General features: G+C 36.9%; 4 protein-coding genes across 4 annotated transcripts; 3 read left to right on the top strand and 1 right to left on the bottom strand.

Annotated features, from left to right (window-relative positions):
• Window positions 1-3,678, top strand: LOC130731003 (probable receptor-like protein kinase At2g47060). Its single transcript, XM_057583179.1, has 8 exons — window positions 1-183; window positions 497-589; window positions 1,047-1,297; window positions 1,384-1,510; window positions 1,722-1,995; window positions 2,249-2,381; window positions 2,478-2,564; window positions 3,021-3,678. Exons 2-8 carry the CDS (start codon window positions 508-510, stop codon window positions 3,147-3,149), a joined length of 1,083 nt encoding a protein of 360 aa, XP_057439162.1. The 5' UTR covers window positions 1-183; window positions 497-507; the 3' UTR covers window positions 3,150-3,678.
• A 3,235-nt stretch (window positions 3,679-6,913) lies between these two features.
• On the top strand, window positions 6,914-11,806 carry LOC130731001 (probable sugar phosphate/phosphate translocator At3g17430). The gene is made up of 10 exons (XM_057583178.1): window positions 6,914-7,077; window positions 7,603-7,711; window positions 7,813-7,920; window positions 8,085-8,116; window positions 8,194-8,244; window positions 9,138-9,199; window positions 9,302-9,563; window positions 9,804-10,069; window positions 10,182-10,270; window positions 11,191-11,806. The coding sequence occupies exons 2-10, from the start codon at window positions 7,610-7,612 to the stop codon at window positions 11,335-11,337; spliced, it is 1,119 nt and encodes a 372-aa protein (XP_057439161.1). The 5' UTR covers window positions 6,914-7,077; window positions 7,603-7,609; the 3' UTR covers window positions 11,338-11,806.
• Window positions 11,807-12,963: 1,157 nt separating this feature from the next.
• LOC130731000 (uncharacterized) lies at window positions 12,964-15,682 on the bottom strand. Its single transcript, XM_057583177.1, has 6 exons — window positions 15,353-15,682; window positions 15,019-15,111; window positions 14,628-14,658; window positions 13,599-13,622; window positions 13,379-13,511; window positions 12,964-13,286 (listed from the first exon to the last, which is right to left on the bottom strand). Exons 1-6 carry the CDS (start codon window positions 15,416-15,418, stop codon window positions 13,232-13,234), a joined length of 402 nt encoding a protein of 133 aa, XP_057439160.1. The 5' UTR covers window positions 15,419-15,682; the 3' UTR covers window positions 12,964-13,231.
• Window positions 15,683-18,315: 2,633 nt separating this feature from the next.
• On the top strand, window positions 18,316-20,525 carry LOC130730999 (pectinesterase-like). Its single transcript, XM_057583176.1, has 3 exons — window positions 18,316-19,453; window positions 19,577-19,900; window positions 20,004-20,525. Exons 1-3 carry the CDS (start codon window positions 18,439-18,441, stop codon window positions 20,390-20,392), a joined length of 1,728 nt encoding a protein of 575 aa, XP_057439159.1. The 5' UTR covers window positions 18,316-18,438; the 3' UTR covers window positions 20,393-20,525.
• The last annotated feature ends 5,070 nt before the right edge of the window (window positions 20,526-25,595 follow it).

The raw sequence follows: 25,595 nt of genomic DNA, 5'->3' as shown, positions 1-25,595 counted from the left end.
TCTGTAATAATAGCATTACCATTACCATTACCAAATCATCATCAATCTTTCCAAGCTAGTCAAGAACCTCGACAGCTTTATCCAACGCACTCCTCTCTGCTTATCCTGCGCCCATTTCGCCGGTTTCGAAGCCAAGATATTCAACCACCTCCTCAACTGCATCATAATCCAATTCGATTTCAGGTACTCTCCGATCAATTGTATCTATGTGCACTTTCCCTTTTCAATTGCACACTGTTTCTCTAATTTATTGATTTTGATGTACTATTTCATTTACTTTTTATTATTGCCTTTAGATTTATAATTCACAAGGTTGTATTGCTAAACAATGTTGAATTTTTACTGTTGCCATGATCAATCTTCCTTTTAGCAATGAAAAGCTACATGGAAGCAGTCATTTTATTTCCCATTTTTATTTAACTTTTGACTTTATATTTATGCTTAAAGATTGAATTATTTACTGGTGTGAACTGATGGATTTATGAATTGTTATCAGCTGGAAGAATCATGGGTTGTTTCAGCTGTTGTGAAGAAGATGACTTCCACAGGACTGCTGAAACTGGGGGACCATATATGGTGAAAAACTCAGGTAATTTGGTTCATGTTAGCTAGAAGAGTGCATCCGGGAAAACATATATCATGTAGTAGCAGTCAAGCAACTGATTATCCAAAAAGCTTAAGCTTAAGCTATTGGTTAAGCGCCAAATGAATGGTTTTATATTATATTCTAACACGCCCCCTGACGCAAGAGCCCTTTGGGCTTGAAGCGTGGACAATGCAATAAATTCAACTTTTTATTAGAAGAATTGGCCAAATGAATGGTTTTCTATTATATTCTAACAGTAGTGACTACTTGCAACACAATTCTAAAACAATCATGCATCTTTAAGCGAAAGTTTTATCTCAATTGGGTTGGATAAGTAGTATAAGATTTATGCATTTAGATGATGTAGTATGGCACTTCATTGTGTTGATTTATTTGATATTGTTTAGTATTACCTGAAATTGAATTTGATGCAGTTAATGTTATAAATTGTATTGTGCAGGAAATGATGGAAATCACCATGCTTCTGAAACCGCAAAGCAGGGTGCTCAAACTGTTAAAATTCAGCCCATTGAAGTTCCTGAAATACCAGTGGATGAACTCAAAGAAATTACAGATACCTTTGGAGAGAGTTCTCTGATTGGAGAGGGATCCTATGGAAGAGTATATTATGGCGTTCTTAAGAGTGAGCAGGCTGCAGCAATCAAGAAATTAGATGCCAGTAAACAGCCTGATAATGAATTTTTAGCCCAGGTATGTGTTGACCTAGGCTTACTGTATAGTCATTGAGGTTTTTGGTTCTTCAAATCCCATGAACCACTTGATTTTTGAACTTTCAGGTTTCAATGGTTTCACGACTGAAGCATGACAATTTTGTCCAATTGCTTGGTTATTGTGTTGACGGAAACTCTCGAATTCTTGTTTATGAGTTTGCATCTAATGGGTCTCTTCATGATATTTTACATGGTATGTGGTTTTGCTTTGGAAAATTGTTGGCATCTATGGACATTTGTCAAGTTCTTTTTCAATATTAAAGGAATTGAGAAAAATTTGGATTTCGACATCAGTATTGTTTTTAGTTCCATGAGAAGCAATGGTACTACTTGAAAGATATATTATTATGTTCCTGTTTTTAGCATACATTGTTGTGTTTCTTATTAGTGTCCTTTACATACAGGCAGAAAAGGTGTTAAAGGAGCACAGCCTGGTCCTGTTCTGACATGGGCACAGCGAGTTAAAATTGCTGTAGGGGCTGCAAAAGGGCTTGAGTACTTGCACGAGAAGGCTGATCCCCACATTATCCACCGGGACATCAAGTCAAGCAACGTGCTAATCTTTGATGATGATGTTGCTAAAATTGCAGATTTTGATTTGTCAAATCAGGCTCCTGACATGGCAGCACGTCTTCATTCCACCCGTGTCCTTGGAACCTTCGGTTATCATGCACCTGAGTAAGATATTATATCAAATTTTCAAGATGCATATTGTATAACATGCTTTATTGTAGCCCTATTAGTTATAGGCTTATAGCATATTACTACTAAACTTTCAGCACAATTGCCGAAGAATTATTGGAGCAGTAATACAAAATTTTACTTCTTCCAAAATTCACTTCAAAGGTGTTACCAACTTGCCAATTTGAATAGCTTTTTTGGTTTATATCTTTGTTGCAATCCAATGATCTGTCTAATATTATGAATGCAGATATGCAATGACTGGGCAATTGAATGCTAAGAGTGACGTATACAGCTTTGGTGTTGTCCTTCTGGAACTTTTGACTGGAAGGAAGCCTGTTGATCATACACTACCACGTGGGCAGCAGAGCCTGGTTACTTGGGTAAATGCAAACCTCATTATTGTGATCTAATTTCATGTTGTCAGGAAATGTAAAATGCAGGCCAGCGAGCTGATGACAGTAATTGATGTGTTTCAGGCTACACCAAAACTAAGTGAGGATAAAGTCAGACAGTGTGTAGATGCAAGACTAGGAGGAGAATACCCACCCAAAGCTGTTGCAAAGGTGCTCACTGTTTCTTAGTATATTTTTCTTCCTTTATGTGGTTATTATGCCATTTTCTTTGCCGAGGTGTTGTAGACTGTTTGCTATGGATTAGCAAACTAATCTAACATAGCTTACAAGAGATACTTGCAGAATTCTTATATCTTGTGTATTAGTAATGCTATGCTTGAGACTAAAAGTTGAACCTAACACTTTGTTGAATCATTTCCTTTATGGAGAAAATTCAGTGAATAATTTTTAATTAGTTTAACAATAGGAATGGAAGGGCTGTCTCTATAGTTTCGTCTTAGTTTCAGAAATTATGATCAAGCCAGCAGGTATCATAAGAGTCAGAAAATACTTAAAATGTAGAAACACTTTTATGTGGGTTACCGGCAACCAGGACCTAGAGATAGACTATTTACATAATTGAGACCAATTTTAATTTATAACAGCATGATACTTGATTAATTACAGTTGGCTGCCGTTGCTGCACTGTGCGTGCAATATGAAGCTGATTTCAGACCAAACATGAGCATTGTAGTCAAGGCTCTTCAGCCTTTGTTGAATGCAAGGCATGGACCTGCTGGTGACGCACCAAACTAATCCCTACCTATGTTTCTTTCTATCTGTATCTGTGAGGTCGTGAGGATGTGCATAAGTCTGCAAGCAAAATATAAGTGACTGCTTCAGATGCTGATGGTAAATTGCTCGGACATGGTTATATATCTCATTGTTTACACTGCATTCATTCTGTTCATAATCCATGAGGTTCTTTGAGATTTACTTGCTTATTTTTTTATTATTAGTTCTTTGCTCTATTTTCCTTTTCCCAATGTGGGATTGGGATTATTGCCATCTTAATTGAAACTTCTGGGAGAAACTGCAACAAACAGAAAAGAGAATACTCACAGCAAATAGCACGTCATCAGGTTATTTCTTCACTGGAAGCTAAGTTAGAATGACCAAAGGCCTGTTCTTGATGGCTCCTAATTCTGTAATTTGTTTATGAAAACATTTTGATGTGATTTTTTTCTTTACTAAGATGAGTCTCTCATTTTTCGTCAGTTCCAATGTTTTGAAAATGAAACAAAAATTATTGTTGCCACATTCAATGTTGAAGCTGTTGTTCCCACTGCGATTTTGTTTTCTGTCCATGTAAGTTAGGGGAGAGTTAGGAGGGTTCTGGACTACAGTTTATGCTTGAATGATATAGCGACTTCCTTGCTTAAGCCAAACCTTGATCCATGGATGATATGTCTGAGACCAGCAATGCACAAAAAATTGAAGACTTTTTTGCATCAATTTCACCTCCATAAGTATTGGTGTTCTTGCATGGGTGGGCCCCCTGCCAAATGAAAATTATGAAAATCCAGACTTATGAACTTGTAAAAAAGAAATCAGAACAAATAAAATGTGAGAATTCAATTATAAAAGGGTTGAGGTGGGCTTGGAAGAAATATGAGAATTTACGGAGAATTTGTCTCTAATCCATGTTTGAACCTATATTGCTTGCTTGTTTGGTAAGCTCCTCTGGAAAGCTTTAAATATATTTCTCATCAGTTAGCGGTATCTCATACTCAAACCAAGTTTGTTATTATTGTATATCCTACTCTCTTGTTCCTTCTCAATTGTCCTTTAAGCTACCAAAGACATAGTATTAAACAATATTTTGTTTTTGAAATGTCATATTAAACAATACTACTTTTTGGTGAACGATGAAATAATATTATCAATATATCTATCTGTATTAAAAATGTTGTTTAGTTAGCGTTATCATTATTTATCTTTTTAATGTAATCTAATGATTTTTAAATATGAAAATAAACAAATCAATGAAAGCAAATGATTGAAATGATAAAGGTTTAAATAATCACCCATTTTGCGGTCAGATTTGGTTTTAGTCCAGACTGTCTAAGTTTTTAGTTTAATCTATATATTTAATATTTATAAATAAATAAACTTGGTTTAGGTTCACACCAGTATCTTATTGTTAACTGATGATGTGGCTAACAAAAAATTATGTAACCATTGCCACATGTCCATTGCCACATGCCAAGTTGGAGGACTAGCTCTTTTCACGAGAAAACTCTCACTTCCACACGATTCAACTTCAGAAGCTTCACATGGATGGCAGTGAGATTTTTTCCAGTGAGATTTTTTCTTTTTTCAAAACAGTTTAGCTAACATATCTACATAATACATGGAAAAATTTAACATGCACAGGTAAAAACTTGTGTATGGCTGCACATTGGCCTTTTGACCCACTATAGTAGGTTTTTAAAAAAAAAAATCAAAAACCATATTTTCTTAATTAAACATTTATCTTTAATTAATTTAAAAAAAAATTATTCTTAATTAATCCACAAGTTCAATTCAACTTTAGATCTGGGTTGAGTTTGAACCCATTACAAGCCCATCTTCATCATCCATCTTCTTCATTCTCCAGACACCACCACCACCACCACCACCACCGCCGGCGGCAAAGATCCAGATTTCCACCCTCCCCACTGCTACCTTTGTTCAACCCATTGTCTTCCTTCTCCTGATCTCTCCCCACCGCACCATCCTCCCTCACCACCGCTCCCTCCGTTCAACCTTCCAGATCTGATTTTTCAGACCCACGAACCAAACCTCCCTTTAGATCTGATTTTCCACCGACCCACTAACATGCGCGCTTTAAATCTGGGTTTGGTGAGGCTGAGGTTGCATGTCTCTCACCCAACACCACCACCACCACCACCACCCCCAACACTGGTTGGGGGTGAAGTTTATAACACTGGTTCTCTTCTGCACCTTCGCATCACTATCGTTCTTATTTTGTGGAAAAATTTCTCAATTTTGAATGAGCTGTGTGAGTGAAGGAGAAGACGGTAGTGAAATTTGTTGAGTTTGTTGGAGCTGTGTGGGTGAAGAAAACCCTAGATCTGCTCAGATGTGCAAGCACAGTACTAGTACTAGAGGAGAGATGAAGGAGGTTGCTGCCAGTGGAGGAGGGGAGGAAGATGGAAAGGATTAAACCTAAATGTTATTATAATTATTGTTTTAACCTAATCCTTCATTAACTAATTTACTAATATATATGTTTTTTGATTTTTTTTTAAAACCTGCTAAACCTGCTATTGCATGTCAAAAGTAGCTTGTGTAACCTTACACAAGCATTTATATGTGTACTGTAAATTCCTCCATAATACATATCAGCAAAAGTAGGTCATATATAGTTACTATGTATACGTGACAATAGTGACAAGACCTTTTGTTAGCTACTTCACAGTGGGATACTAACAGTATGGACTGAAACCAAAACATGGGACTTGAACTATAAAAATATATATGGTAGAGATTAAAATCAAATGCAAAAGTAAAATGAGTGACAAAAAACTAATTTAAGTCTTTTTTTTTAAGTACATGGTTTCAACTCTAATTAAAAAATTTATGGCAATCAAATTTGAACTATGCGGTTAATATTTTTTTTGACTTTTAAGGGTTGTTTTTAATTTAAATATATTTATGAATTTACCTTTTTTTTGAATTAATAAATTTACCTTTTTAAATTAATAAATTTGTAATACTCAATTTGCACTATTGATACAAGTATATTAAGCTTGGTTAAATATGTATTAGGTCTTTGACATATAGGGTCGCATCTAAATTGGTCTCTTCGAAAAAAGTTTATAGTTTTCAGTCCATAACTTTTTTTATTTTAATTAAGGACAAGTGATTTACAATACTTACATGTCAGATTTTTACCAGGTTATCAGTCCACGTGGTAGGCTCAGCTTAAGGGAGTCCACGTGTACTTTTCACATCACTTTTGAGTCTTCTAAAACCTTTTCAATCACTTTTGGTCTTTTTCCTTTTCTTTCCTCTTCTTCATCCTCCTCCTCTCACCCGACCTCCACAACCACAACAAAACCTCCACAATTGTCTCTCAACTCCAACCCAATCCACTACCCACTCCCACCCCACCTCCATATCACCCTCATTTTGAGTTGACTCAGGTGGGGCTGAATGGTGGGTGGTCATTGGGTGGGAGGTGTGAAAGTTGGGTGGGAGGAGAAAAGGAAGAAGGAGAATGACCAAAAGTGATTGAAGATATTTTAGAATGATCAAAATTCAAAAGTGATGTTAAAAGGTCACGTATACTCCGCCGAGCTGATTAAGCTTTGGGTAAAAATCTGGTCATGCAAGCATTGCAATGCCCTTGTCCTTAAATAAAAAATAAGTTGCTTAAAATATGTAAAATGAAAAAATGGGAAGATTAACCTTAAACACTTGTCCAGTTTCAAAAAAAAAAAAAAAACCTTACACTTGTAGTATATCATATGATATATTTGTGTTTCTTTATTCTTAAACCGGTCCAAGTCCAACATAATGACATCCCCCGATAAATAAAATAAAATATTTCCCTTCGAAGGCTAAGACAAAATCTCGGATTTCTCGTTTGTTTCCGCGTTCCGGTCTTACAATTAATCAATCTCCTCCGTATTCGCATTCGCCATTCCAACCCTTTTTCAGATCACTACTGTATCCGGTAACATCTCCTTCTTCTTCTTCTTCTTTCTGTCTCTGTTATCATATCATTTTCGTTCCTTTTCTTCTCATCAATCCCCACTCTGAATCTAGCATTCTCACAGTAATTTCAATTTTTTAGGAAAAAATAATAACGATTTTATTTCTCTAATGTGCATTCAACATTGTATTGTAGTACTATTGAATCAAAACTGTGTCTTAACAACGAATCAAACAGTAACATTACTTCCAAATTTATCAATCTATTGTGGACTGTGCTTTTCCTAATTTCAGTAAACCACTTCACTTCTTGCTTTACACTTTTTTTAACTAAATTATTGTGCTTATTGGTATTGAGCTTCCTGTAAGTAATACTCACTCACTCCCTTCTTTGATTATTTTTGGGAATACTTGTTAAATGTTAGTAATTGATTCAAGTATACATGACAATCAAAGAAACAAAACCTGGGTGGGTATTTGATGAACAATGACTGTTTTAATGAACTTAGGTTGTTAAGATATCTTTCACATGCATTGTGTTTTGCAGGGTAGATATGGCACTTGGTGCCATAATAATGAGTAAGCAGCATCTGCTCACCTACATGTACCTTCTAGTTTACATTTCACTTTCATCAGGGGTTATTCTCTATAACAAGGCAAGGGATCACAGATATACCAACTAATTCTTTCGTTTACGTTTGTGATTTATCTTGTAATTATATTTTGCTCACCCTCTTTCCTTATATGGGCATTGCAGTGGGTCCTCTCCACATTGTATTTCAACTTTCCATTTCCAATAACACTCACTATGATCCATATGGCTTTTTCTGGCGCTGTGGCCTTTGTGCTTATCCGGGTTCTCAAGGTATGACCGTATGAGACTGTTGGAGTTTGTAATGTCACCAGTTTTAGACTTTATGTTGTTGACTCCTTAATGCTATTCCCTTATTATTCATTAGCTTTTTCTTGAAAAGTATTGCTGAATCAACTGGATGATATTTCTTTTTCATCTTCTTTCAATTGATGCAGGTTGTATCACCTATTAAGATGACATTACATATGTAAGAATTCTACATGGATATCCTGTTTCACATTTCGCTTATTATATCTCGCTTCTCACAAAAAGTATGATTTGCAGATATGCAACTTGTGTGGTCCCTATAAGCGCCTTCTTTGCCGCAAGTCTGTGGTAAGCAATTGACATTATTGATCCAAAGTTGTAATTTGAGCAAACCCATTTCTAAATTCTAATATGTGTTCCTTAAACAGCCCCCCATATTCATTTATATGTTTGTAAAGTCAGTGCTAAAGTTCCCTGGCATCTTAGTGAAGTTGATACTCTACTGTTTCTGTTCCCTTTTGTAAACAAAATAAAACAGTGTCTGAGCGAGTTATGATCATCAAGTTTATGCTTCCTTAATCAAATCATGTTTTGAGCATTTTGTTTCATTGTGTGTGTGTGCATACTCGGGTTTGTGGTGCCAAGCAAAAAAACGTTGCAGCACAAGATTCATGAATGTAAATTTTATTTGTAGATATGCTAGACTTCAAATAACATTGTATTGGAATTTTATATTGTATTTGCTATTCATTCTGTCTATTACCTTCTCTGTTTAGTTGGAAGTTTGCTGATAAAACAAATGGTTTCATTACAAACTTCTTGGATCAAACAAACATCATCTGGCACAAATATGTTCATCAATTTCTGTTTGCAGATATAAGAAATAAGAAGATTTAGATAACATACCCTGAGACGTGTATGCTACAGTATATTTGTTATTCATCTTCTTGATTGCCTATGCATTTTGTTGGAAATTAGCTGATACAACTCGTGATTTCATAATAGTTATCCTGAAATCAACAAATTATGTTTGAAAGAATCGGGATTTGAAAGGATTGGAATACTTTTATATTGCACCATAGAATATCATAAAAAAAGAAAATTGAGCTAAAGTTGTATTAGTAATAATTACTGTATTACATCACATAGCCTTTGAAGTTTTATTAATTACTTTAAAACTACCTTCCCAAATTCATAGTTGCATTGAAAATGTTGATTTAATTACTTTGTTGTCCTTTTAGGTTTGGGAACACTGCCTATTTATTCATTTCTGTCGCCTTCATCCAGATGCTTAAAGCCCTGAGTGAGTTAATTTTCGCTTATCATCCTTCCAGCTGCCATATTTTTGGAAAATAACAATCCCTAATAGAAATCATCCCTTTTGTTATTTATTTTTTATTTGCAGTGCCTGTGGCAACATTTCTGGTGGCTGTGACTCTTGGAACTGAGAAATTAAGGTGTGACGTGTTCTGGAACATGGTGCTGGTCAGTGTTGGAGTTGTAATTTCCTCCTACGGGGAAATTCATTTTAATGTAATCGGTACAGTTTATCAGGTCACAGGAATAATTGCTGAAGCGTTGAGGCTGGTCTTAACTCAAGTTCTTCTTCAAAAGAAGGGCTTGACACTAAATCCTATTACCAGCTTGTATTACATAGCACCTTGCAGGTAGTTCTATTCTTATGCATTTCAAAGCCCTTTTATAGTTCTGCATATACCATTGGTAGCCTTTTATATGCTTATAATGCACTTATTTTGACTCAAGAAAGGGAATGGGGCAGGGAGAGGCACAAATATTGAAATATCTGTGTATTGAAAATGTCAATGGGTACAATGAAATTCAAATTTATTATTTATATCTTTATTTATCTGGAAGAATAATGATCATTCGCTCATTATTGTATGCAGCTTTGTATTTCTTTTTATCCCATGGTATATCCTTGAGAAGCCTGAGATGGAAGATCCGCATATGCAATTTAACTTCTGGATATTTTTCTCAAATGCGCTTTGTGCTTTGGCGTTGAATCTTTCAACTTTCTTAGTGATTGGTAGAACTGGGGCAGTAACTATTCGAGTGGCTGGAGTTTTGAAAGACTGGTTACTTATCACTCTTTCTACTGTCTTATTTCCTGAGTCAAAGATTACAGGGCTTAATATTACTGGCTATGCTATTGGTATATGCTTCTTTAATGAAAAGACATTATACTATTATAGTAGTTTAAATTTGTTGTATTGCATGGATTTCCTTTATGTGTCTCTTTATATAAATTATTTTTGAATGAGCAGCTTTAAGTGGCGTTGTTTTATACAACTACCTGAAGGTCAAAGATGCTCGCACATCTCAACTTCAAAGTACCCAAGATGAATCAACAAAGGTCAGCCTTTTCAGTAATTTTTTTTGTTTTTGTTTTGTAGTTTGATCAGCATTCATGCATGATTTAAGTGTCTTTGGCTCTATTCTCTTATGTGGTGTTTTATACTAGAAAGGCGATGCCATTTTGTGATTTATTCCATAAACATTCCCATGTTTGTAGAAAAAAGAATGGAATGTTTTCTAACACAGCCTCATTTATTTCATACAATGATAATTATCATCCATTTTTTTATTGAATTTATGATTTCTAAATTTCAATTCTATTTTCAACCTGATCCTGTAATTCCTTTTAAATACTCATGTAATTCTAGGTATCAAACAATTGAATGGTTTGGAAAGTCATTTCCATTCAACAAGCTACCAAACTGTGAATTGAGAATGGCCATTCGATTTCATTCCATTTGGATTACATTACAATTTAGTACTATTTATCACCATTCTGTGTGAATTTGACATTAGTTACTTACTACTTAACTTTAGGTCTTTAGCCATCTTTTCTTCCATGAATTTTAATCAAATGATCCAAACATTCATTGCAGTAACTGTGAGTACTGTTTTATTTTATAACCTAGCCACCATATGAATAAAGAAATTGAGTAAAGTTCTACTTCATCATGCCTTCACACATCCTTTGTTTTTGGGAGTGAAAAGACATGTCCAAATTTCAAACTCTAATCATATGGTTCTTTTTGGCTTGATAATTTCTTACAGATATAGCAGACTAATTAATTGTTTATCTAATCTGACCTTTCTCCTCTCCTTTCTGCGGGCGTAATTAAGTTTTGCTTACTGACATAGTGATTGATGATTGATTCAACTCATTCAAGTCTGATTGCAGTTGGTGCTAGTGAACCTTCATTTTTTTTAAGGAAGCATATTTATTGGTTTGACTTTTGCGCTTTGCTTTTTGAATAAATATAGGAGTTACAGATGGAGAAAAAGGCAGAGGATGATGTGATCAGCAATGAGGAGACATTACAAAATGATTTAGTTTCCGATACTCATTTTGATGAAGAAGCGCCTTTAATCTCTTCGCGGATATCACATCTGGGAAGAAAACCAGCTTAGCTGCAATCTAGCTTAGAAGCCATATAACATCTGATGTTGGAAGAAAGCCAGCTTATTAACAATCTAGCTTTTAGAGGCAAAGAGCTTAAAGGAACCAAATCAAAGTTTTTGTCTGAATGTTTCTGCCCAAAAAGAACAGAGAAAGATCTTAACAAGGAGGAAACAGCAAAGGAGAAAGAAGCAGAGTGGAGGAAACATACAAATTCTTTTTGCAGAGTTGGTTTCCTTCATGTTAAAATTATTCATTAGTAAATCGAATCATTCTTGTATAGAGGGGGTGCTTAACCATGCAGTGAAGGTTCTGTCTTTTTCCAAATTGACCTCTTATAACTTTGACTGATGATTCTTGAGTTACAATTGTAGTCATTATTCCCTTTTAGCTATTTTCTCAGCTGATGCCAGGCTGAAACTAGATTGATAGAAGTTAATTAAAACTGACAGAGTAATTGAAACTTTCTACTAACATTCATGTTCTAGTGTCTTCAATCTTATAATAAGTGCATATTCCAATCAAATACAAATCTATTCTAAGATTGATTATTAAGTTAATGCTGCCTTATTTCTCTACAATCTACTATCTAGATTCTATAGTATGTGATTATGATAAAAGGCATGTTTTGTTGAATTACTTATGTTTGTTCTTGATGAGTTATAAGTTTGGTGCTTTTCTGATTCCTTTTAATCGATTAAAAATAATCTTTAATCAATTGATTCGGTCTTCCATTTCTCTAAATTTGAGCAAAATCAAGTTATTCCATCAAATATTTTTTTAAATCAACTAAAACTCCTCTATCAGAGTTCTCACAAATTGTGTTTATAACTTAGGCATTCTCCATGCTCAAAATATCAGGTCTTCAACCAGAATCAGACCTTTTGAAGAGTCTAACACAAATCCTCTTAGTTGTTTTGTTGCTTGATAAGTTCAAGATCCAACACAATCCTCTTGACCATCTTGTTGCTTGATAGCTTACTTAAGGATCCAACACGAATCCTCCTAAAAGTCTTGTTGCTTGACAGCTTAGATTCAGGATCCAACACAGACCCTCCTTACTGTCTTGTTGCTTGATAACTTAGATCGAAAATTCAATGCAAATCCTCATAAGAGTCTTGTTACTTGGCGATTTTGTGTTTGCTGGTCGCAAGTCAGGACTCGTACTTTCTCGTCTATCTTGAAAGTACCAACCTTACAATCTTAAATCAAGGCTTGTATGAGCCCCTTAACCTTCCAAGTTTTGGATTGAAATTCCACCTGAACAATCTAACCCTGAAGCCATAAGTCCTATTTCAACCTCAAATAAAGCATTCATATTGGCTCATTTAAGCAAACTTAGCCAAACTTTTGGCCTTCAATACACCTCCCACTTCTCCAATATAGACTACTAAAATCTAACTCCTTCATTACAAGTTACAACCTGTTGAATTTGTATCGAGATAGTTCTCTCAAAAGAATCTTGAAATCCGTGAAAACTGGCCTTCAAGATATAGACTCATCCAAAAATGATTTTAAGTACACAGAACTGCAACAATATTAATCGTTAAGCCAACTCACCAAAGAAAAAAGAAAAGAAAATGAAGAACAAGGGAAAAAGCCCAAAGCAGAAACGTGCTCAAAATGAGGTCAAGAAATAATGTTAATTAGTGTCAATATTATATTATACATCAAATCACTGTGGATAAAGTTAAAATCAAACGTTAACCCCACAGTACATATGAAAACTTCACAAAGTAAGTTTTCTGATTTAACATAAAATCGTTTTTTATTACTTCTAACTTTTAAATGTGAAATTTGATCTTTCGACTTTTGAAAAATACAAAAAATATACAACATAGTATTCACCAATTGGCAATTAGGCACAATATGAAGTTACGAGCTTCATTCCAACTTGTAAGGTCATCAAGGAAGAAATGGATTGTGTGAAGGGTATGCCTCCTTTTGCCTTCTGTAAGCCCTGCGGGACAGTGGAAGAAAGGGTGTTATTGTCACCGTGAAATGAAAACCACAAGTTTATAAGAATCAGCCACAAGACCGGTCGTTAAACACCTTGAAGCATTAAACCCTCCAAGCGTGACTGTTCCGAGAATAAGGAAAATGAATGGCACTTTAATCATAGCATGATTTTTTCTTCCTCCTTGAGCCCTTGGAACTCCGGTTCTCACAACTCTTGAATATTCAACTGAACAACAATCAGGCTTCATTTAAATAAGGAAACTGAAAAAAGAAGGATTAGTTTTAGATCACACATAGGAGGATTCAGAATTACCTGAACTTGAAGCTTCTCCGCCACCTGTGTTACAGATTCTATATATTAGTACTTAGAGGTGGAAAAACAAATATAAACAAATGCATTTCTTATTTTTTATTAAGACCCTATAAGCAGAAGGACAAGCTCAGGGCCCTTTCAAGGGAGGGAAATTAGCATTCCTTGTTCCATCAGCTTAAAGAGAAGATCATGCCTTTTTTTATTTCTGAATTATAAAAATTCACAATGAGTTCTTTGGAATTGTAAACATATAGGGACATTACTTATCGCTCTAGAGTTAGACAACTTGGTGCATGTTTTGAGATTCTTCTAGAGTTCTTCAATTGATTATGAAGCCATAATTAATTCTGGTCAAAAGCTTATGTGATCGCTTCTGAGTTTCAGAATTGATTATGAAGAAAAAGGATTTGATCCAAGCATGTTATTAATGCATTTTGTCACCACCATATACAAAAAGGAAGAGGTACATACGTTCAACTGCCAGAGTACTTGGACAACAACCGAAAGATTTCATTCAAATTAAAGGCCGGGGAGGATGGGCAAAGTATTGGAAAAAATAGGAAAAAATGTGATATCATGCTTACTTCAGACCTGTTACTGCATTTTTATGCAAATTTACGCTAGACATTCGAGCATGAAAATGGCTATAAATGCTGATCACTAACAGAATATCAAAGACACAAGCTAAAACAATGAAAGGGAGCTTTTGCAAAGTTCTTTTCCCATAATCTAGTCGCCTGCTCCAAATATATACTCATTTTGAGTTGACCACAGGCTAACTAATGATGCTATAAGTATATCCTTGTGAATTTTAGTAAGCTCTAAGAAAAGAAATTTCCATGACAGGTAGGATTAGGAGTTCAGACCTACTTATTATTCAATACTGAAATTGGGTCATATTATGATGGTTTGTAAAACCATGCTTCCACATTAAGTTTCGTCAATAAATTTAACTGTCTGTGCAGGATTTCAAATCACGAGACATTTTGAAATATTTATTCCACAAGTTGAAAGGATATGGAGAATTACCGGGCAGTAGACATGCGTAAGCTTCAGAAATCTGCAGCAAAACATAAAATTTCAATTACTCCTTCCATTAAACAGCAGGAAATATGACAATGGCCAAAATAGCTGTCCCAACAAAACCAATTCGTAGTCAGTCACCGGCATTGCTTCCGGATACCGAGAGAAAGAACGCGGTGAGGGGAATACAGATGAATGACCATTATCTTCATACACTACACAATTGATATACTAAGTGAAACACACTGATATACTAAGCTTACAACTAATGTTTCACTGTCATAGTGCAACTCCATATCAAGTTCCCAATCCCAACATCACAATTCACAATCATGGTTATGAAAAATTTCATCATTTGAACAGAAAATGGAATAACAAAATTAATTGAACAGCTTACCAGTTTAAACTTGGACTCAGCAAGAGGCTTCTCATGAGATGGAAATAGGTCAGGGTGAGATTCCCACACTTTCTTTTTGTAAGCTGATTTGACCTAAACAAAAAGAGAAAAAAATTCACAATTATCACTTCCAAATTATCATCAAGATTACTCTAGGATAACAAAAAAATGTTGATCACTTCCCAATTATCACTAAGTAATGAAATGAAATTAATTATCAAACCACTGAGAATTAGGGAATAGAAAAAAGGGTCATGCTCAAAAACTGAAATTGAGTTGTTGAAGGGAGCGAATTATGAATCAAACGATCACGATTGAAAGAATTAGAAAAAACCTGGGATGGAGTTGGATGTGAATTGGGTGGAAAACCCAGCAAGATTCTGGCATCATTGGCATCCATTTGTGAAGCAACACAACCGCACTGTTAATGACAACATTTGGTGTTTTTCTGGCTCATCCCATAATAAACGAAAACGTTGTGTGTTAAGTCTTAACCCCACCCACCAACTACTTTTCCTTTTAAACTCCCCTGTTTTTCCTCTGTTTTACGAACAGAGCACTATAAATCGGCTTCACTTGAGTAGTTAGATATTCCACAATGATAACCGATAGATAGTCGTAAGATCAATCTCTCATTCTAGTGTGACCTCACTTTCAAATGGTAAAGGAGTTCAAAAACCAAGATCATCAAAAGCCTAAAGAAGGTATAATCGGTAGTGTGAAAGAAATTTGGTGGAGTAGATTTAGTGTCGGGGCCGGCCCAATTTTAAATGGGGTCTAATACAAATTTTAAAGGAGACTTTTTTACTTTAAAAAGTTTCTTTATTAATTTTTGTTTACGTGGGGTAGATTTTTTTTTTCCCTTACATGGAGACTATTGAGTTTTGTTTTTTGAATTGAGGCCTTAATATTTATTTGAGACCTTCTTTACAAACATAGTATTGGACTTATCATATGAATGAGATGTCTTTTCTACTTAATAAAAAAATAATTAGGGTCTAAAGCCCTTGCTTGGGTCACATGGGTCTTGGGTCGACCTTGGCCCCATTAGCAAGCGAGTAAAGAAAAAGTTAATCCATTTTTGAACTCGCAGGTATTTATGGGTGCGAGAAATTTTACCTATAATTTAGAACCCGTTTTAGAATATATTTATTTAGGCTATGTCAGTATGTGGTCTACTAGATTAATTATATAACAGTGTACCATTGAATAATATTTATAAGAGCATCTCCAATGGTGGTTGCTTAATCCAGTTTGAACACTTAAGCAACGTTGTTTATTTTGGAGCAATATGATTGCTTAAACTTTTGCAACATTGCTTATTTAAGCAACGATTGCTTTTTTTTTTCTTCTTCCTTTTTGATTAAAAAATTCATATTTTCTCTTTCATTCATTCTTTTATAGACAAATGTTAGTTATTAGTAATGTTAGTAAATTAGTTATCCTCAGGGTTCGACCCCTAGACCCTTCACCCTTCATCATTCATGAAGTTGAATAGTCTCTTGACCTTGAAATAATACAAATATATGAGGTACAGTGAGACCCAATCAAAAGTAAAATAAGCAATCATGGTTGGAGCGAATTCTGTTTGGGTTGCTTAAATCCTATGTGGCAGCTTGGGCCCACCAAAACAGTGTTTAGGTTTAGGGTTGGTAACACATATAGAGTTGGTAATTCATATTATTTGAATTAAATTAGCACTAATTTTATACAAGAGTATTGAATATTTGGTGTAATGAACAAATAGAGTACCCAAATTTTTCTCATACTTTGATGCCTTTTCATAAAAATGTAGAAGAGAAAAATTGATAACCCATTTTAGCATATACTATTTATTTAGGCCTTGCCAGGATGGGGCCTACTAGGGGTGCACATGGGTTGGGTTGGATGGATTTTAGTCAAAATAAAATCCGAACCGATCAAAATTGTCTGGGTTGGGTTGGGTTGGATTTCACGAATTTCTTCTTCGGACCCGATCCGAACCAACCCGACGAAGTTTGGATTGGGTTGGATGGATTTATTGGGTCACTATATTAAAATAATAATATATATGAAATATTAAAAAAATCTTGCAAAAATTATTATAAATACAGAAAAAGTTATAAAAAATACTAAATATGTTATAATACTAAATAGCATGAAAAAGATATAAAAAATTATAGAAATAATACCACATAAATGACATATAGCCAAATATCATGAAAACATAAAACTTCATTACCAAATGACATGAAACAATCTAATATAAATAGTATCAAAAAAGTGAAAAACAACATTAAATGTCATGCCATGACACTTAGAATTTAGATTTCTCCAACATGCCAAATAACTATATATAAACATGTAACAAATAACTACGAACAAATACTCTAAGTTCAAATATGACAAATAACTACAAATACTTAAGTCTCAAAGTTTCAAAAAGTCATCACTCCGACACTAGCACTCCAAGTATGAGTAAAATTATAAAAATTATTATTATATGTATGGATTATGGGTTGGGTTGGATGGATTTGAACTGAATCTGAAATCCGATCCGAACTTAGTTGGGTTGTAGTAAAATTCATCCGACTAACCCGATTGCCCGATCCAACCCGCATTTTTTCTATTGGATCGGATTGGGTTGGGCGGGTTCATTGGATTTACCCGGCCCATGTTCACCCCTATGGCCTACTAGGATAATAGTGCAACAGTGGACCACTAAATGATATTTGTTAGAGGGTCAAATGCATAATCAGCCCAAGGGGGAGGCACTAAAATAATAGCTTTAGGCACCCCGATTCTCAATTTTCATTTTAATGTTACGTTTATATGGGCATGATGAAAGCACGAAGTTATAAAATCTTTAACAAAAGACATTTCTTATTGTTAATATGATCTCCTCATAAATTAACAAGCGTAACAAGTTAAAGACACGTATTTTGCAAAATTAAAATTGCATTAACTCATAAACATTCCCACTTTGAAACACACAGAAGCGAGTGATGATCCGAAGCCATTCAAAGCCAGAACAAAAATAACCCAGTGGCTTTGCTAGAACATAGGCAACTTGAGGTTCAAAATGGTCTCCTTCAACTATCTTTAGACACCACCAATGCTAGATAATTTGTAAAACACCACACTTTAGAAAAATAGCACTGTGTTTCAATCCATTCCGAAAACTCAGACCCAACAACAATGCTATGCCTGCCATTCACGAAGACCACAACAAGACATTGCTAAATATACACTTTCCTTTTATTTCCTTGGTTGAAAAACCTCGAAGCACACATATAAAAACCCAACTTCATCTCCATTACTAAGCAGGATCTCCATAAAATAAAGCCTCCCCAACGAAACAGAGGGAGGAAAAAATAAAAACTTACCTTCTTTTCAACCATTATCAAAAGAAGAGAAGTTTTTGTAAAAAAAAAATAAAAAATGAAGGGGAAAATAATTATCTCCGCTGTTTCTCTCATCCTCGTAGTAGGAGTTGCCATTGGCATTGTCGTCTCTGTTCATAACAATAATGCAGACCCTGAGGTTCAAACTCAACAGAGGTCTGTCAGGACCATTTGCCAAAACACCGATGACCAGAAGCTCTGCCATGATACCCTCAGCTCCGTGAAAGGGGTTGATGCCGCCGATCCAAAGGCTTACATCGCGACTGCGGTGAAAGCTGCCAGTGACAGCGTCATCAAAGCCTTCAACATGAGCGACCGACTCACAACCGAGTACGGGAACAAGGACCACGGTATCAAGATGGCCCTTGACGATTGCAAGGACCTCTTGCAATCCGCCATGCAAAGTCTTGACCTTTCCACGACCCTGGTTCGCGACAACAACATCCAAGGCGTGCACAACCAGATCCCCGATTTCAGGAATTGGTTGGGCGCTGTTATCTCGTACCAACAAGCATGCATGGAAGGTTTTGACAATGACAAGGACGGTGAGAAGCAGATCAAGGAGCAACTCCATACCGAGAGCATGGACCATGTTCAGAGGATCACCGCCATCACCCTTGACATTGTCACTAGCATGACCAAAATTCTTGAGCAGTTCAACTTGAAGTTGGATCTCAAACCTGCTTCTCGTCGTCTTCTCAGTGAGGATGTTGACAATGAAGGGTACCCTTCATGGTTCTCTGCTTCTGACCGCAAGCTTTTGTCTGGGCTTCAGAGAAGAGGGTGGAGGTCACGTGTTAAGCCTAACGTCGTGGTTGCCAAGGATGGTTCTGGTCAATTCAAGAGCGTCGAAGCTGCTATTGCCTCATACCCCAAGGGATTTAAGGGAAGATATGTTATTTATGTTAAGGCTGGTGTGTATAATGAGTACATCACTGTTCCCAAGAGCGCTGCTAACATTCTCATGTACGGTGATGGCCCTACAAAGACCATCATCACCGGTCGCAAGAACTTTGCTGATGGTGTGAAGACCATGCAAACTGCCACCTTCGGTAACTTACCGCTTCCTTCTGATCACATTTCATTATTTCTGATGACTTTAGTATGCATATGTCTATGAATCATTTTTCATATAATTATGATTCACTAATTTATCTCTACATGTATGCATGCAGCCAACCAGGCACCTGGATTCATTGCCAAGGCCATTACCTTCGAGAACACCGCCGGTCCCAACGGTCACCAAGCTGTGGCATTGAGAAACCAAGGAGATCAGTCAGCTTTCGTGGGCTGCCACATCTTGGGTTACCAAGACACCTTGTACGTTCAGACCAACAGGCAATTCTACCGCAACTGTGTCATCTCCGGTACCATTGACTTTATCTTTGGAACCTCCCCCACCTTGATCCAACACTCCATCATCGTCGTGAGGAAGCCCAATGACAACCAGTTCAACACTGTGACCGCAGACGGTACACCAACAAAGAACATGCCCACAGGTAAGGACATAACTAACTACTACAAAACATTTTTTTAGTAAATTAATATTTATAGTCTGTCAACCTTACTTATTTTCTATTGCTTCGTCGCTCCTGGACACAGGTATTGTGATCCAAGATTGTGAGATTGTCCCAGAAGCCGCATTGTTCCCTGTGAGGTTCAAGATCAAGTCTTACCTCGGAAGGCCATGGAAGGAGTACTCAAGGACCGTGGTGATGGAATCTACTTTGGGTGACTTCATTCATCCAGAGGGATGGTTCCCATGGGCTGGAAGCTTTGCCCTTGACACCTTGTACTATGCTGAGCATGCCAACACTGGACCCGGTGCCAACACTGCAGGAAGGATCAAGTGGAAGGGTTACCGTGGTGTCATTAGCAGGGCTGAGGCTACCCAATTCACAGCCGGTGAGTTCCTTAAGGCTGGACCTCGATCTGGCCTTGATTGGATCAAGGCTCTTCATGTTCCTCACTACCTTGGCTTCAAACATTAATTGATGTACAAATTTTGAGAGTGAGCGTGATAGCACAAGGACAAATTATTGTTATTATTCTTTGTAATTATCTTTCCTATCTTTGTCGAGGAGGTCCACATGAATTAATACAAATGAAAGTTTGCTCGGATTAGTTTCAGCTTCTCAATTTTCATTTTTACTTTTGTTTGATTCAATCAAATCATTTTTCTACTGGAACATCAGTACCATATGCACTACCTTAGAACTGAAATTTTGCCCATGGATGTAGAAAATATATAAACTGCTTGATAAAAGTTTTTTCCTCATTTTTTGTAATGCTTTGGAACTAAACATTTATAATTCAATCATAGTAAAGCAAATACAAGTTTATCGTCCTCAGAGATTGTGTGAATATCGGTTCTGCAAGCTAAATATTGATTTGAGTGGATAAAAAGATGTTTGATAAATTATTTTTGTAGTTTTTGAATATAAAAGAAAACAATAAAAGAAGGTTTACTGAGATAAAGAATAAAACATATTTAGAAATGTCGTCACCTAATCCTTTGATTGTTCTCAACTCAAACACTTATGTAATGATTCATTTCACTTCTAATGCCGAGAACTATCCACCTAACTATCTCTAGCTTAGGTGAATCTATCAGTTGGAATTCCTAGACGTAATCTCTTACCATCTATAAAATCTAAAAGGAATAATATAACTCAAGTTCTCTCTCAAAGACATTCTCAATGACCAATCTATCCTAAGACAAGGTATCATAGGCTTGCGAATCTTCGTTCTAACCCGGAAACTTCTATTATAACTCATAACTCCACCTGTCACGTAGAGTTTCACTATTGTTCCTACCCAAGATATTCTCACCCTAGGACAATTGATGCACTAAGAAGTTTCTCTCTTGGACCGAACCCACACCAATCTCTCGATCTAATGCTAGTCCCCTAAATTCTAACATGGATCAATCGATACTTGAAGCACAAAAAACGAAACTTTAACAATGGTGTTGTAACCTAAGACATATGACACTTTCATTGAACTAAGCATACACAAACTCACAACAATCTCCCAATCTATCTATGAATTAGTGAAACTCTTTTGATAATCAATTGATTAGTTATAAGCATAAAGTGAAAAGACAAACACAATACATGAAAGATTATCATTTTCATTGATGAAAAAGCTTACAACAATCAAAGCATGAAGTTATAACATCCTAAATACAAAAATAGAAAAGAACATATACAAAGGATATGAGAGAAAGAGATGAACCCAAAAGAACGACGATAAATCAACGGCGAGAAGTTGTCGCGGTCTTCTCACTGTCGCCACCACGTTCGGAGCTCCACTTCGTCAATCCTAGCCCAATGACACATCCTCCATGATACCCATCCTCCCTTGCTCTATTTTTGTGCCAAAATGGGAGGAATTTCGAAGAAATATGAAGAGATACTTCAAAAAACTAATTTTTGGCCTTTTATAGGTGTTTAAGCGCCCTTCAGAGGCCGCTCAGCGCCACACTTTCCTTCAGCACAAGGTTTTCCAGCAGCCTTGGGCGCTCAGCGCCCCTTTATGGGTGCTCAGCATCTCTAAAAATACAATTTTCACTTTAAACTTGGGTTTTCATGAATTTCTTTCTTGTATCAAAAGTCCAACTTAAACACATGGAATAAATAACATTTTCACTATTTTTAGGCTAGAACTAAGTATTTTACTAAACTAAATACTTTGAGTGTTAAAATGATGAATAATTCAAGGCTTAATTGCACTTTTGGTCCCCCAACTATTGCCTTCCTGCGAAAATCGTCCCCAAACTTCAAAATTAGCAAAACACGTCCTCCAACTATACACCCGGTTGCAAAATTGGTTTTCCGTTAACTTCCGTCAAAAAACTAACAGAATATTCCGTTAAAAATGAATTAAAAAATAAAAGAAAAATTCTTCTTCTTCCTGTTCCAACATCACCTTCTTCTTTCTGTTCCAACTTCTTCAATTGGGCCATGCTCTCTTCTTCTTCGTTACACCGCCAAGCTCCTGTTATGCCGGTGATGGCGGCGTTTTCCAAGCTCCTGTTTCGCCGCCATCACTGACCGCTTTCCACCATCAACTCGCCTTCTTCCTTCGATTTCGATCTGAGCTCGCCTTCTCCTTATGGAAGTTGGGGTTTTCGTTCGGTATGGATTTGGGGTTTTTGAGATTCAAACCTCACCCTCATCACCTGCAAAATCTCATATCTGAATCGTTGGGCTGGTAGCGAGATTGGTGCCTTTGTGAGGGGTGGGTTTCAGGGGTGGGTTGCGGGTGAGGTTTCAGGGGTGGGTTGCGGGTGACGGTGGGGATGGGGTTGGGTTGCAGGTGAGGTGCGGTGGGTTGCGATGGGTTTTGGGTGGGGATGGGTTTCATGGGTAGGTTGCAGGTGAAAGAGGGGACGACAGAGACAGAGGGAGGAAAAGGGACAAGGATGGGATAGAATCGATGGTGATTTTTTATTTTATTTTCCAGCAATATGTTAAGTTTTGGACGGAAGTTAACGGAAAACCAATTTTGCAACCGGGTGTATAGTTGGAGGACGTGTTTTGCTAATTTTGAAGTTTGGGGACGATTTTCGCAGGAAGGTAATAGTTGGGGGACCAAAAGTGCAATTAAACCATAATTCAAACTTATAAGTCAAATAAGTGCTTAAAATAATATACAAATACACGTAAAAATTGCACTTATCAGTGCTACCAATAAATGTGAGGGGGAGGAAGAGAGAAGAATAGAGGCTAATTACCACCGTATTTAGTTGTGCATTAGTGCATCTAACATACAGTGCAGAGCACATTATTTCAAAAACCACACATTATAATAGTGATTCACCTTTGATTTTATGATTATGTAATTTCTAGAAGTGAAATTAAATACACACAACGCTACTTTGCCACGTTCGAGAGATGCTATATATGACATGTGATTGATTGGTACATATTCTTTTACTTATTTGACTGTTATGTTTGAATGTTGTTATTTTACACTTTTTTTTTACATTGAAAATATAAATTGTATCTGTTAAGAATCGATTCATGTACCTCCCTTTACTACTGTTGGCCCAATATTTTGGCCCAAAAAGAGATAAAAACGCGTTCGGCCCAAAACACACAAGGTAGTCGAATTCGGACTGAAGAAAGGAAAAGGAAAATGCACCAAGTCAAGGAGGCAGCCGAATTTGACAATAGGGACTAGTGCTAAACAGGGGCACATGTAACACGTGCAGCATTGACCAAGTCAGATTCTCACCACAATTGGTCGAATACGTGGCCCAGAAGCGGTTAAAGCAGTTGAGGCACACGATCTCCCCCACTGCACAAAGGACTTCCAAAACCAACTCCAGATCGTGGGAAGAGGGGGTTAGACCCACTAATCCATCCAAGGGGAAGAAGAAAACCGCCAAGGACATGCTCTATAAATAGGAGAAATCAAGTCAGAGAGAGGGTTCCCAACTCAACTCTGAAAAACTCACCCAAAAAGCTCTAATGTCCGCATCAATGAGACTCAAGGAGCAAGATGTGATGATGGAGGAGTACGTTGCCGAACCAGATTTTTAGTTTTCTTTCATTAAGCTTGTCAATTTCCAGTTCCTTTGTGTAGTTTCCTGTCGAAATCTACGTCTCCTGTCACTTTTATTTCGTTTTGTTTTTACTTGACTTTCTTGTAATTGATCCGTGTTTAATGAAATCCAGTTTTACTTGAATCACTCGTTGTTGTCGAAAAACGTCCACTCACACACTACACTTTGGCAAAGCGTTTTCTCAAAAGGACCCTGAAATCTAAACTTCCTTTAGTCGAACTAAGAGGATATTTGTTTACCAGAAACCAGTGTAAACAAATTGGCACGCCCAGTGGGACCGTTTTTGTGAAAACTAAGTTTTACAGAAGTATTTTGTGTGTTTGATTTATTGCATGCTATTTGTTGTTTGTTACTTGCCTTGATTGTGGTTTACGTGTTATATGCACCTGAGGAGTGGTAAGACTGTAAGTATGGCAAGCAATCGAGGGAGAACCTCTCCCCAAGGGTCTAATGTGGGCAATCAGAGCAGCCCCAGGGGAAGTAGTGGTAACAACAATGACGAAGTATCTACCGGGATGGGGCTTGGCACCACTATGCCAACCCAGAACGTGGCAATTTCTGCCGTTGCAGAGATGCCTGTATCTACATCAGTGCAGGCACAAATTGTTCCAACAGTTACAAGGGGAGACATGCCTTATGGTATGCCTACATCTATAATGCAGGGCATACAGGGTACGTATTCGACGTTCCCCGAAAATGTTACCCCATTTAGCATACCCCCCTTTGGGGCAAATGGGACAATGCTGAACTTAGGGAGTCGAGTTAGTCCCTCTGCCTTGTTCTTGGGTCCAGTTCACAAATTTATTTGTCTACAGGTATGAACACTGGTTCACTCCAAGCCATTAGGCAGCAAGTAGATGATAGTAACCATGAAATGGTTAACATGCTATCTCGCCAAATAGGGGAAATAATTAACCCTGTGCTCCAAAATAATAATGCCAATAATCAGCATTTGTCACGTCAGATGGATCGTTTGGCTACAGCCTTGGGGGCACCAGTCGAAATCCAACCGGCACCAGGGGTTAATCACATCCCATTGCCTAACCACGTCCCTGCTCCTGCGCGCTATCAAGCGCCACAACACCAAGATATGGGGGCAAACCCTTTGTTTAGGGGAAACGAGGCGGTGCAACCGCCATTGCAAAATGTGTACATGGTGAACAGGGAAGAACACGCTGATGGTGTGCTAGAAAGAATTCGACACCAGAACGCTGGGGGGCAACAAAATGTTGCGGCTGTAGTGGAACAATTGTTGAACCAACATGGTTTCAACGTAGGTTTCGCTAATAGGCCCCATTTTGTATCAGCCTTTACAGAAGAAGTTCTCGAATCTGAACTTCCTCGAGGCTGGAAAGTCCCCAAGTTCACCAAGTTCTCTGGGGACTCAGGAGAGTCTGCTGTAGAGCATATAGCCAGGTATCAGATTGAAGCAGGGGACTTAGCCATCAATGAAAATTTGAAAATGAAATACTTCCCAAGTTCTTTAACTAAGAATGCGTTTACCTGGTTTACCACCCTCGCTCCAAGGTCGGTCCATACATGGGCCCAATTGGAAAGAATTTTCCATGAACAATTCTTCAGGGGAGAGTGCAAAGTGAGTTTGAAGGATTTGTCTAGTGTCA

The sequence above is a fragment of the Lotus japonicus genome, chromosome 1, assembly GCF_012489685.1.
Source record: "Lotus japonicus ecotype B-129 chromosome 1, LjGifu_v1.2".
In the NCBI taxonomy this organism is placed as follows: domain Eukaryota; kingdom Viridiplantae; phylum Streptophyta; class Magnoliopsida; order Fabales; family Fabaceae; genus Lotus; species Lotus japonicus.
The sequence above is the reverse complement of the archived record's forward strand: the minus strand, read 5'-3'. Positions and strand labels throughout refer to the sequence as shown.